The sequence below is a fragment of the Talpa europaea genome (genome assembly GCF_964194135.1).
Source record: "Talpa europaea genome assembly, chromosome: 7".
Taxonomy (NCBI): Eukaryota; Metazoa; Chordata; class Mammalia; order Eulipotyphla; family Talpidae; genus Talpa; species Talpa europaea.
The window spans coordinates 125,279,452-125,289,508 of record NC_140074.1 but is presented as its reverse complement, the minus strand read 5'-3'; the positions used below and the strand labels follow the sequence as shown (position 1 = coordinate 125,289,508).

The window sequence follows — 10,057 nt, the reverse complement described above, 5'->3', positions numbered from 1 at the left end:
TGAGGGGCCTGAGGGAGCCGGCTCAGCTCCAGGACCCTCCCAGCCAGGCCTCTCCATCACTCTGGGCCTTCAGAGCAAACGGAGGCCCAACGGAGACCCCACAGCCCTGGCCATGCCAGAGACAGGGGAGAGAGGGGCGGGGGGGTGGGCCCTGGTACCCAGGCCTCCCTCTGCCCAGGCAGGAAACAGTGGGCAGAACGGGCGCTCACAGGCCTCGGGCCTGGGCGGTGCTCTGCGGGCTCCTGCTCCAGAGCAGAGCAGGCCAGTGCGAGGGGCTCATTCACTGGGGTGGGGGGAGGGTTTGGGGGGGGAATGAGGGAGGTACTGGCTGAGGCTGAGTGGGCAGAAGGGCTGCCAGGCACGGGTGTAGAGTCAGCAGGGACTAGAGGGCATGTGGGGCTGTCTCCAGCCCTGCAGTGAAGCCTGCGCGGTCCTCAGGGTAAGCTCTGGGCATCATAGTAGTCTGCGGGGAGAGTGCACCTCATGCGACTCCCTCCTGCCTCATGGACCCCAAAGAGGGAAAGGGGAGGGGATAGCCCAGCTGCCTATAGCGGTGGCAGTAGGAGCCCCCCAGGCCCAGGAAACATGAGCCCCTGGACTCCTGAGTACCCCACGGCTGGGCTCCACTGCCAGGCACCCAAGCCCACCTGAAGCCGGAGGTACATCTGCACCCACAGTCCCTGTGGCACTGGGCGGTGGGGGCGGGGGCACAGCTCTCCTGAGATGAGAAGAGAAAAGAAAGACCCCCATCTGAGGTGGCCTCCAGGGGTTCACCCTCGGGTATCTCCAGCCCCTGACCAGCTTCTCCAGCCCAGCCCAGGTCAGGACAGACCCCCAGCCACAGTTACGCGCCCCTTTTCCCAAAGGCAGGAGGGCAGGGCTGAGTCCTGGTCATGTCCTGCACGTGGGGCTGGTGTGGGGGAGGAGGCAGGAAGAGGCTGGCCAGGGTGGTAGGGCGCCCAGAGTGGGCAGCGGGCAGGGCATGTAGTGGTGGTGGAGCACCAGAGGCCCTTCCTCCTGGGCCTCCAGCAGCTCCTCCGCCTCACTCTCCTCTTGGCCCTCCAGGTAGACCTGGGACAGTGCAGAGGGGAGGGGAGATGATAATGTCTGGCTCCCCAAACCCCATCCTCCAGCCTCCTAAACTTTATCCCCAGATGCCATCCCAACCGGCTGCCGTGAGTGGCGCAGTGACTGCATGCAGCGAGGCACTCCGGAGACATTTAGTCCTTATTTTGCAGGTGGGGAAAACTGAGGCTCAGAGAGGTTGAGCAACTTGTCTAAGGTCACCCAGCTAATACGTGGCAGAGCCAAGATTAGAGGAATCCTGGGGTGACTCCCCAGTGACTGATGGGGAGTCTGGTGAACTGCCCCTGACGGCAACCCAGGCCTGGAGCCAGTGGGCTGGGGCGCTCATGTCAAGGGCTGCTCAGTGGATACATTGCCAGCTTCCTCTGACCTCCAAATCCTCCCTGGACTTCAAGGATGTTTGTAAGTCTCCTCCGAGGAGACTCTCCTCTTTCCCCAATCACTGTGCACCCACACTTTCACCTTTTACCTCTCCATGCGCCAGTCACAGGCCCAGTTGCCTTGTATTCTTACTCCTTAACTCGTTCACATGTTCACCTTAATAATTGTTAGGACCTGCAGGCGCCACAGTAAAATGTACCTGTCAATGTAGGGGCCTGCAGTCCAGTGGGAAACCTCCTTGGAAAGAGGCCTGGGTGATCTGGATTTGGGCACCCCCTCCCCCCCAATGGAAGCTGACTAGAGCTGGCATATATTAGGTATCTGTAGGATAAATGGTTTTCAGGTTTTTCTACACTCTCACCAAAGGATTGCCTTGCTTGATGGGGCACGTGCATTTGTTACATTGTTTTAAGCCATCTTGCTTACTTCTGTGGCCCATGGGAGGAGTATTGAGATAGTTACCAAGAGAAGCGGAGGCAGGAGAGAGAGAAGGGGAGAAAGAATGCCAGAGAAGCCCAGAGAGAAAACTTGCTGGGGGCTTGGAGGCCTTTAGGCCTCCTGGCCCCCTGGTACCCCTGCCTGCCCTGTACCTGGTTGCTGCACTCCATGTAAAACCTCAATAAAAGCCTGAGAAAGCCACTAAGGGTTCCAGGACTCTTCCTTTACCCAGTCTGCTCGGATCATAGATAACCATCTCTGTGCACTTCCTGGCACTACAATTGGCGTAGTCGGCAGGATGGATTGATGCAGATGGGTATGGAGCCCTCTGAAGATCTCAGGAGGGATTGGGGAGTAGCAGACTGAGTTTGCCTGTGTAGCACAACCAACCCATACCGGGTAGGTTCATATTGGTTCTAGTAGCCCTGTTGGTGTCTTCATGCTCTCTGCTGTTGTCGCCATACTCCATCGCACTCTGCCACACTCTGTCATGCTCTGCCACTCTGTGCCACACCCCTCCATCCACTCCAATGCACTCCTTGTTCCTCGGCACTCCACTGCACTGCACTGTGCTGCGCCACGTCATGCACACCACGCCATGCCACACAGCGCCATGCCATTTGGCCGAGTGCACATGAGCAGTGGGAGGGTGGAAAAGCCTCGAGCTTTTCCCCACTACTTACCCCACAGCCTGTGACAATGCTGGACATGCCATGGCAGCACAGGTGGTGACCAGAGTCTTGGAGCTGTGGGAAGAGCTAGAGATGCTGCAGGAGCACAGGAGGTAGACAAGGTCCAGGAGCTGCAGGATGAGACCTCAAGTGAAGGAGGTGATGGCCTGCAAAGACCAGCCCAGGGTCCCTAAGGCAAGAGTATCATCGGGGAAGAAAGGACCACAATTTGGAGCTCGCCCAGTGCTGACACAAGGAACTTGGACTGATAATCCTGCCAGAAGGCAGAGAACTTTGGCAGGGTAATGTTATTTTGGGGGGACCCTTGGGGAGGATGGTATTGTTTGTGTTTGTTTATTGTTTGTACACCCCAGGAGATGGGAATCTGGGAGTGGCCAGTGGGCCTCTGTGTTTATACTGCCCAGCAGCTAGGCAGAGGAAAAAAGCCAACTTAGAAAGGCAAAAGCTGGTGCTGAGATTGGGAAGCCCTGAGTGGCTATTAAGCAGCCTAAGCATGTTCAAGAAGGCCAGTGAGTCTCTTAAAATCACCTGTGGGTGACGCCCTGCTCATTGTTGAGTGAGAGTGAGGAGCTGAGGAACCCTTTTTCGGGGGATGGGGGGAACATGGCTTGTGGTGGAGCCCACAGCCAAAGAGGGGACCCAAGAGAGGCTGCGTGTGGAGCTTGTATCCACAGATCCCCGACCCATGTGCTTGTGCAATGGGTTGGCCTGAGTGCAGGGGTCTGCGTGTCCCATCGGTGGCTCTGAAAGCCGAGTGTTGGAGCAACTGTAGACAGAAAATCCTGAGGATTGGGTGATTACCCCAAGGTACAGAATCACGAATCCACGAGTGAGTGCATCCTGGGGGTGGGTGCTGTGTGTGGCTTGTGGCCGACACTACAGCCAGAGAAGGCCAGGAAACCTGACGGCTCCTGGTGTGTGACGGCAGATGCCTGAGTGGTTCCTCCCTTGTATGAGCGGTGCCTTCGGCAGCAGAAGTGATGGATCATTTCCTGGCGCCCATGATCAATTTTTGCCACAAGGTTGGTGCCCTGCCTGGAATTATTTGTGTTCTTTGTATTTTCTTTTGGGGGCCATGGCTGCTGTGTTTGTGTTTGTTAAAGGAAACTTGTATATACTTGTATATAGATTGTATGGCAGAAAACCCTGAGGGGGTGGAAAATTAGGTAAATGGTTTTCAGGCTTTTCTGCCCTCCACCCTTTAGGATCTCCCTGCCTGATGGGGCTCCTGCAGTGGTTACACTGCTGTAAGCTGTGTTGTTTACTTCTGTGGGCCATGGGAGGAGTACTGGGGCAGTCACCAAAAGAGGCAGAAGCAGGAGAAGAGGCAGGAGAGAGATGGGGAGAAAGAAGCCAGAGAAGCCAGAGAGACTTGCTGGGGGCTTAGAGGCCTTCAGGCCTCCTGGCACCCCGGCACCCCTGCCTGCCGTGCACCTGGTTGCTGCACTCCATGCAAAGCCTCAATAAAAGCCTGAGAAAGCCACCGAGGGTTCCAGGACTCCTCCTTTACCCAGTCTGCTCGGATCATAGATAACTGCTCTGTGCCCATCCTGGCACTACAGTGCCACACCCAGCCAAGGAGGTGTGGCTGGCTTCCTGCTTCTCCGTGCTTGATCCTTTTTCTCCAGGAAGGGGTCCCTACCCCAGCCCCAACCCATGTACCTGAGGCCAAGGTGGGCCACCAGGCCGCCCAGCAGCAGCTGGTGCATCTGCGCGTTCTGCAGCATCATCAGCTCCAGCAGGTCTAGGAGGGGCTCAGCAGGCCTTGCCAGACACCGACCCCGGGCTACACCCCAGAGGCTTCCCTGTTACACCCAGCCCCCCGGGAGCAGAAGGTGGGGTGCAGTGTGGACGCCCAGAGAATGTGCAGGGCAGAGAGGAGAAAAAGGGGCTGAGTCCTGAGTTTCACCTTCCTTCATGCAGCCTGGCTGCTGGGGTGGCGGGGGGACGGCCCAGGAGAGGAGCTGCAGGATGGTCACCCAGGGCTAGAGGAGCGGGAGACAGACTGATCCAGGCCAGGCTGAGAAGGGGCTGGGTGGGGCTTGCAGACGGGTAATGAAGTTAAGGGCCTGTTTTTGTACCCCCTGTACAGTTTTGTAATTGCGCTGGTGGATGGTGGCATCTTGCTGTTGAGCCAACTACAAATAAAGGTAGTTTCAGGTTCGGAGCCCAGTTCATCTTAAAGGCGGGACGCCCACCCTCGCTGCGGGAGGGGCTCCTCGGCTTTCCCAGGGGTAGGGGTCTGGATGGGGTGGGGGGGGGCCGCCGTGGGGGGAGCAGTGGGGGGCCAGCAGGGGCTGGAACATCTTCCTTGGTGTTTGTGAGAACAAGTTCTTCGGAACACTGCAGGGTGTCCCCGAAGACTTATTGGGGCTGAATTCCAGGAAGGGAGGCCGGGGCGAGATGGGTGAGATCTGGGCTCCAGCAGTTTGGGGCCTAGGGGTTGAGTCTCAGCACCATCCCCACTGTGGCCTGAGTCCCATCCCCGGCCAAGGAGCTGCCCACGTGGCACAGCAGACCTCTCCTGTCTCCCCGCGGCTCCCCTCAGCAGTGTGCTTTGGTCAGTCTGCCTGTTCTGGTCCCCACTGTCTCTGGTGAATCCTCTCACCCCCTGCACCTCTGCCCTGTACCCCAGATATTCTACGCTAAGAAAAAAAAAAGACAACTCCTGGGGGCCTTGGCCAGCACCCTGTGGGAAACCCACCACCTGAGCGTGAGAAGCATGTGCCTCTCCCCACATGCCGAGAATGAGCTGGGCAGCCCTGCGGTGAGCCTGCTCCTCCCCTGCACCTCTCCCCCTTCTCCTGCCCCCCATACTCTGGTGAGTGGAGTCCCCACTTTTTCCTGCATCAGGAAGGGGCCCTCTGGGAGGATGTCAAAAAGACCCATGAGCCCCGGGACAGCTCATGGAGCTGGGCCAGTGCAGTGGCAGGAAGGGCACTGAGCAGGGTTTCTGATCCGGCAGATGGAGTAAAGGAGGAGTCTGGAGCCCTTGGCGGGTTTCTCAGGCTTTTATTGAGCTTTACATGCATTGCAACAACTGGGTACACGGCAGGCAGGAGTGCCAGGGGGCTAGGAGCCCAGTGGGCCTCCAAGGCCCCAGAAAGTCTTCCTTCTGGGCTTCTCTGACCTTCTCTCTCCTGTTTCTCCTCCTCTCCATGACTATCTCTCAATACTCCTCCCAAGGCCCGCAGAAGTCAACAAGACAGTTGGCAACCATGTCACAGCTGCAGGTGCCCCATCAGGCAGGGCCGTCCTGATGGTGGGAGGGCAGAAAAGCCTGAAAACCATTTACCATACAGACAGGTGTGTGCAAGGCCGGGCCCTGAGGACCTGGACACCAGCTACAGGGCCTCATCAGTCATGTGTCCACCCTCTGGCCTTGCTCTCTACTCCAGAGGATTTATGCTGGAATGGGGCTGCAGGGTCAGCAGGCTGCTCTGGCTCCAGGAACTTGAGCTGCCCAGCAGTCCCAAGAGGCTTTCCAGACGGTGGGTGCCGGGTCCCTGGAGGCAGCCAGAGGGGAGGGTCTCCTGACAAACTAGGAAGAAATTCCTCCTGGGGTCAGAGTTTAGTCTCTCCCAAATAAGCTTGATGACTGAGGCCCTCCTCACGCTGTGATAGTTCCGGGAATAGGAAAAGGCCTGAGCAGCTGTGACTCACAGGAAGTGGAGGGTGGTGTCTGCCTGGAAAGCAACAGTGCAGTGGGGGTGGAGTGGGGCCCCCCAGGAAGCGGCCCGAGGTGGCCCATGTTCAGACGCACAGCACTGAGAGGTGGCTGGTGCCGGTGGATGGAGCAGGGCCCCTGGCTGGGCCCCAAGATTGCACCAAGGGGCTGCCCAGCATGAGGCAAGATGGCAGCCCCCATCCCTGCAGGCTGAGCTTCTAGACGTGGAGTGGACAGTGGGTCCAGATATCTAGGGCCGCCCAACAGCAGGAGCACGCAAACTGCAGTGACTCCCAAAGCCACTGTTCCCTCACGGTTCTGTGGAGCAGCTGGGTGGTTTTTGGCTTGAGAAAAAATCAAGTTCAAGGTCTTTTTTTTTAATTTTTTTTTTTAAGATTTATTTATTTATACAAGCACTGGGTACAGTCAGAGGCACGGGAGGGTGAGAGAATTCACCAGAGCCAGAGGGGAGAGTAGAACAGGCAGAGTGACGAAATACACTGCTGAGGGGAGCAGCAGGCGGCAGGAGAGGTCTGAGTGCCATGTGGGACATTTGCCGGCAGCCGGGGATTGAACCAGTGCGGCAAAGACTGCGGGCAGCTTCTCAACCCAGCACTCAACCACTGCGCCACCGGGGAGGCCCAGTTCAAGGTCTTTTGAGGCACAGACTCTGGAACTTGTCAACAGCATTTCTGTTGAGTTTGTTTATCTACACAAGTTACCAGAAGTGTCCAGATTCAAGAGATGGAGAAATAGAGGCCATATTTCTCCATCTATATGGGGAGAAATTATATATATATATATATACACACAATTTATGGACTGGACCCTAACTTTCCCCCATTTAACTGGAGATGTCACCCTCATCACAGACTAACAAAATTCTGGCATAGCAAAAATACAATTCCTGGGGGAAATGATTTAATGAAGAGGGAGATTTCATTTGGGTCAAAAGAGTAACTGACAAGAAAATATCAGTCATGAACCTTTACGCACCTAGTAACACAGCCTCAAAAAACCTCAAGCAAAAGTTGAAATAAAAGGCAGAATTTGTCAGTCAGTCATCTATCTATTTGCTAGATCAAATGACTCTCCCCACCCCCCAATGGGGATATGTGCAATGCAATAATCAGGTGTAATCACATAAATCCAGAACCAGTAAGTGGGGTCCAGAAAAAAATGCAACAGTGTGAAATGCAAAGCAGCATTATTGTGAGGTGAATGGCCTCAGGAGCCTGGAGAGTGTGGGGTGGGGTGGGGGTGGGGGAGAGGGAGGGTTCTGGAGCCTGTGAGTCCCCACTGGCCCAGGCCAGCTGAGTTTGGGGATGCCTGATGGCAGTTGTTTCCTCCAGGGTAACTTTCATTATCTGATGGTTTGTTCTTTTAATCTTCTTTACACTTTCTGTGATTCCCAGATTATCTTATTCTGAAGTTAGTAAAAAATTCTGGCCAATTATCTGGGAATAGGAGTCATGTGTCACTTCTGAGTCACAGCATTTACAGCACAACCCTCCAGCACCCCCTTCCTGTCCCTGGGGATGGCCACAGATCAGAGGCCACCTATGGTGAAGACACAGAAAACAAGCAACTGAAATCAAAATCGCAGAGCTACCACAGGGAAGGCAAAAACTCACCTGCCTCGGAAGAGATTTCTCATCAGTGAAGAAAGAAGCCCTGGTGTTAGGCCCTGAGATGCCTGAGCTAATTCCCGCAGCACAACGGAGCCCATCCTGACTGAAGCAGGCAAGAAGTATAGGGAAGAGGCGGTTACACCGTCCCTTCAAAGGTGAAGGGCACTGCTGAATTGCTGGTGACTTTTGGTAGCTAAAAAGTGCAGACCCTCTGATGAGCCCCCACGGCTCTCCCCATCCATGACTATCTCGTTTGGCTCTGCTGGTTTCCTGGAGGGTGACCTGTAACTGAGCCACATTCAGACCACACCTGACGAGAGAGACGTGGGCTGGACCACACGGGGGAGCAGGACATGGCCCCACAGCCTCCCCTCAGCACGGGGGCTCCGTGCATTTCTCCCAGGGTTGGGTTGTCCATGATGCAAGGGAGGCCAGATTCAAGCCCAGAACCAGCCTGAGAAGGCCCATCACCGTGGCTAGGCCTGGACCCCGAGATGGGCAGCTCTGACCTTGACCTGTGCTCTCAAGGTTATTTTTAGACAAAGAATCTACAATTGGAGCAGATCAAAAAACGTAAACACCTGGGCACGTCTAAGTGATTTTAAAAACTAATCTTGAGATATATTTAAACATTTCTTAACCCAACATTCAGGCTCCCAAAGAGAATGGTCCACAGTAAACACACACACAATCTTGTTTATCTCTCAAGATTTTTGCCTGTGTTTTCTCTAATAAACCAAAGAGCCGCACTTGGTATCTTTCCTAAGGAAAGTTTCTTTTTCCATCTGGGCAGCTGGTGGTACCTCCACACCTGTTTTTTTTGTTTTGTTGTTTTTTAAAGATTTATTTATTTATCTACACAAGCACTGGGTACAGTGAGAAGTGCGGGAGGATGAGAGGATTCACCAGAGCCAGATCGGGGAACAGAACAGGCCGACTGAGGAAATACGCTGCTGAGGGGAGCTGTGGGCGTGGCAGGAGAGGTCTGTCACGCCATGTGGGACCCTCGCTGGTGGCCGGGGATCAAACAGGTGCTGCAGAGGCTGCGGGCAGCTTCACAGCCCAGTGCTCAACGGCTGCGCCACCAGGGAAGGCCCTCCACACCTGTTTTCCAAGAGGAGGCCCCCTCCCTCCTGGGAGACAGCCTCAGCCTCTCCTCCACTCAGTCTTTTGGCTGTTGGACATTTGTGGATAAATTTGCTGCGTGGACAAAGATCGCCCCTCCTTAAAGACAGACGCACGGGAGCCCAGCTCCTTCCAAACCTGCTGTGCTCAGAGGGAATGTGTTTACCTCTGCCAGGACCATCTCTCAGGCACAGGCAGGACACTCGCTCCCATGGGCCGCCAGATGGCGCCCGAGTGCAGCCCTGGTCCTCCTGGCCCCCATGGTCCAGGCTGATCTGGCTCATCTGCTGACTATGTCTCCTCTCCACTCCCCAGGTGGCTCCATGGGGGACGAGGCTGGGATCCAGAATAAAGTCCAGCGCGATCTGGTCCTATAAATAGCTCAACTCCTTTGTGAGCCAGTCATTTCTAAGTAATGCGTAGTCACAGGTTTTTCACATTCAAGGATGAACACAGAGCAGCACATCCAGGCCCCTCCCGTTTGGGATGAGATTCAGGTCTGACGTCCTGTTGAGCCAAACCACAGGCGAGGCTCACACTAAGGTGTCCTCGAGCACAGCCCACAAGGACACAACGAGGGCATGTCCAGGCACCAGTTGTCACGACCTCCAGAAACTCGGTTAAATGCTTACTGTGTCCAGGCTCCGGGTCCGTGTCTTAGAAGTGATTATACCACCCAGAGCCTTCGAGGGGGTCTCTGAGTGGGATTGGGGCCTCAGAGGTCAGATGTGGGACCCCAGTGGCTTGGGGGTTCGGCCTCTTGCTGCCCCATGCCTGTTCAACCACCATTTAGCACAAGAGAAACGTTGACTGTTATTATTACCCCCATTTCACAGATGAGCAAACTGAGGCCCAGAGCTAGGCAACTTGCTCAAGGTCACAGAACTGTCAAAGGATTCAGCAGGGATTCAAATCAGGTCCTTGGGACCTCTGCAGGCCGACCCAAGGTCTCTTTCGTTCCGTCTATAAGCCAGCGAGCCTGCAGCCTGTGAGCCATCAACCTTCCCAGGCCAGGTCAGCATTTCTGCTCTGAATCT

At 55.5% G+C, this 10,057-nt stretch overlaps 1 protein-coding gene across 1 annotated transcript; it reads right to left on the bottom strand.

Moving 5' to 3' along the window:
• Positions 1–434: 434 nt before the first annotated feature.
• Positions 435–5,486, bottom strand: LOC311173953 (proline-rich protein 29-like; the record flags this gene model as incomplete). The annotated part of the gene is made up of 5 exons (XM_084238038.1): positions 435–463; positions 648–718; positions 4,260–4,341; positions 4,507–4,582; positions 5,415–5,486. The coding sequence occupies 5 exons, from the start codon at positions 5,484–5,486 to the stop codon at positions 435–437; spliced, it is 330 nt and encodes a 109-aa protein (XP_084094164.1).
• Positions 5,487–10,057: the final 4,571 nt, after the last annotated feature.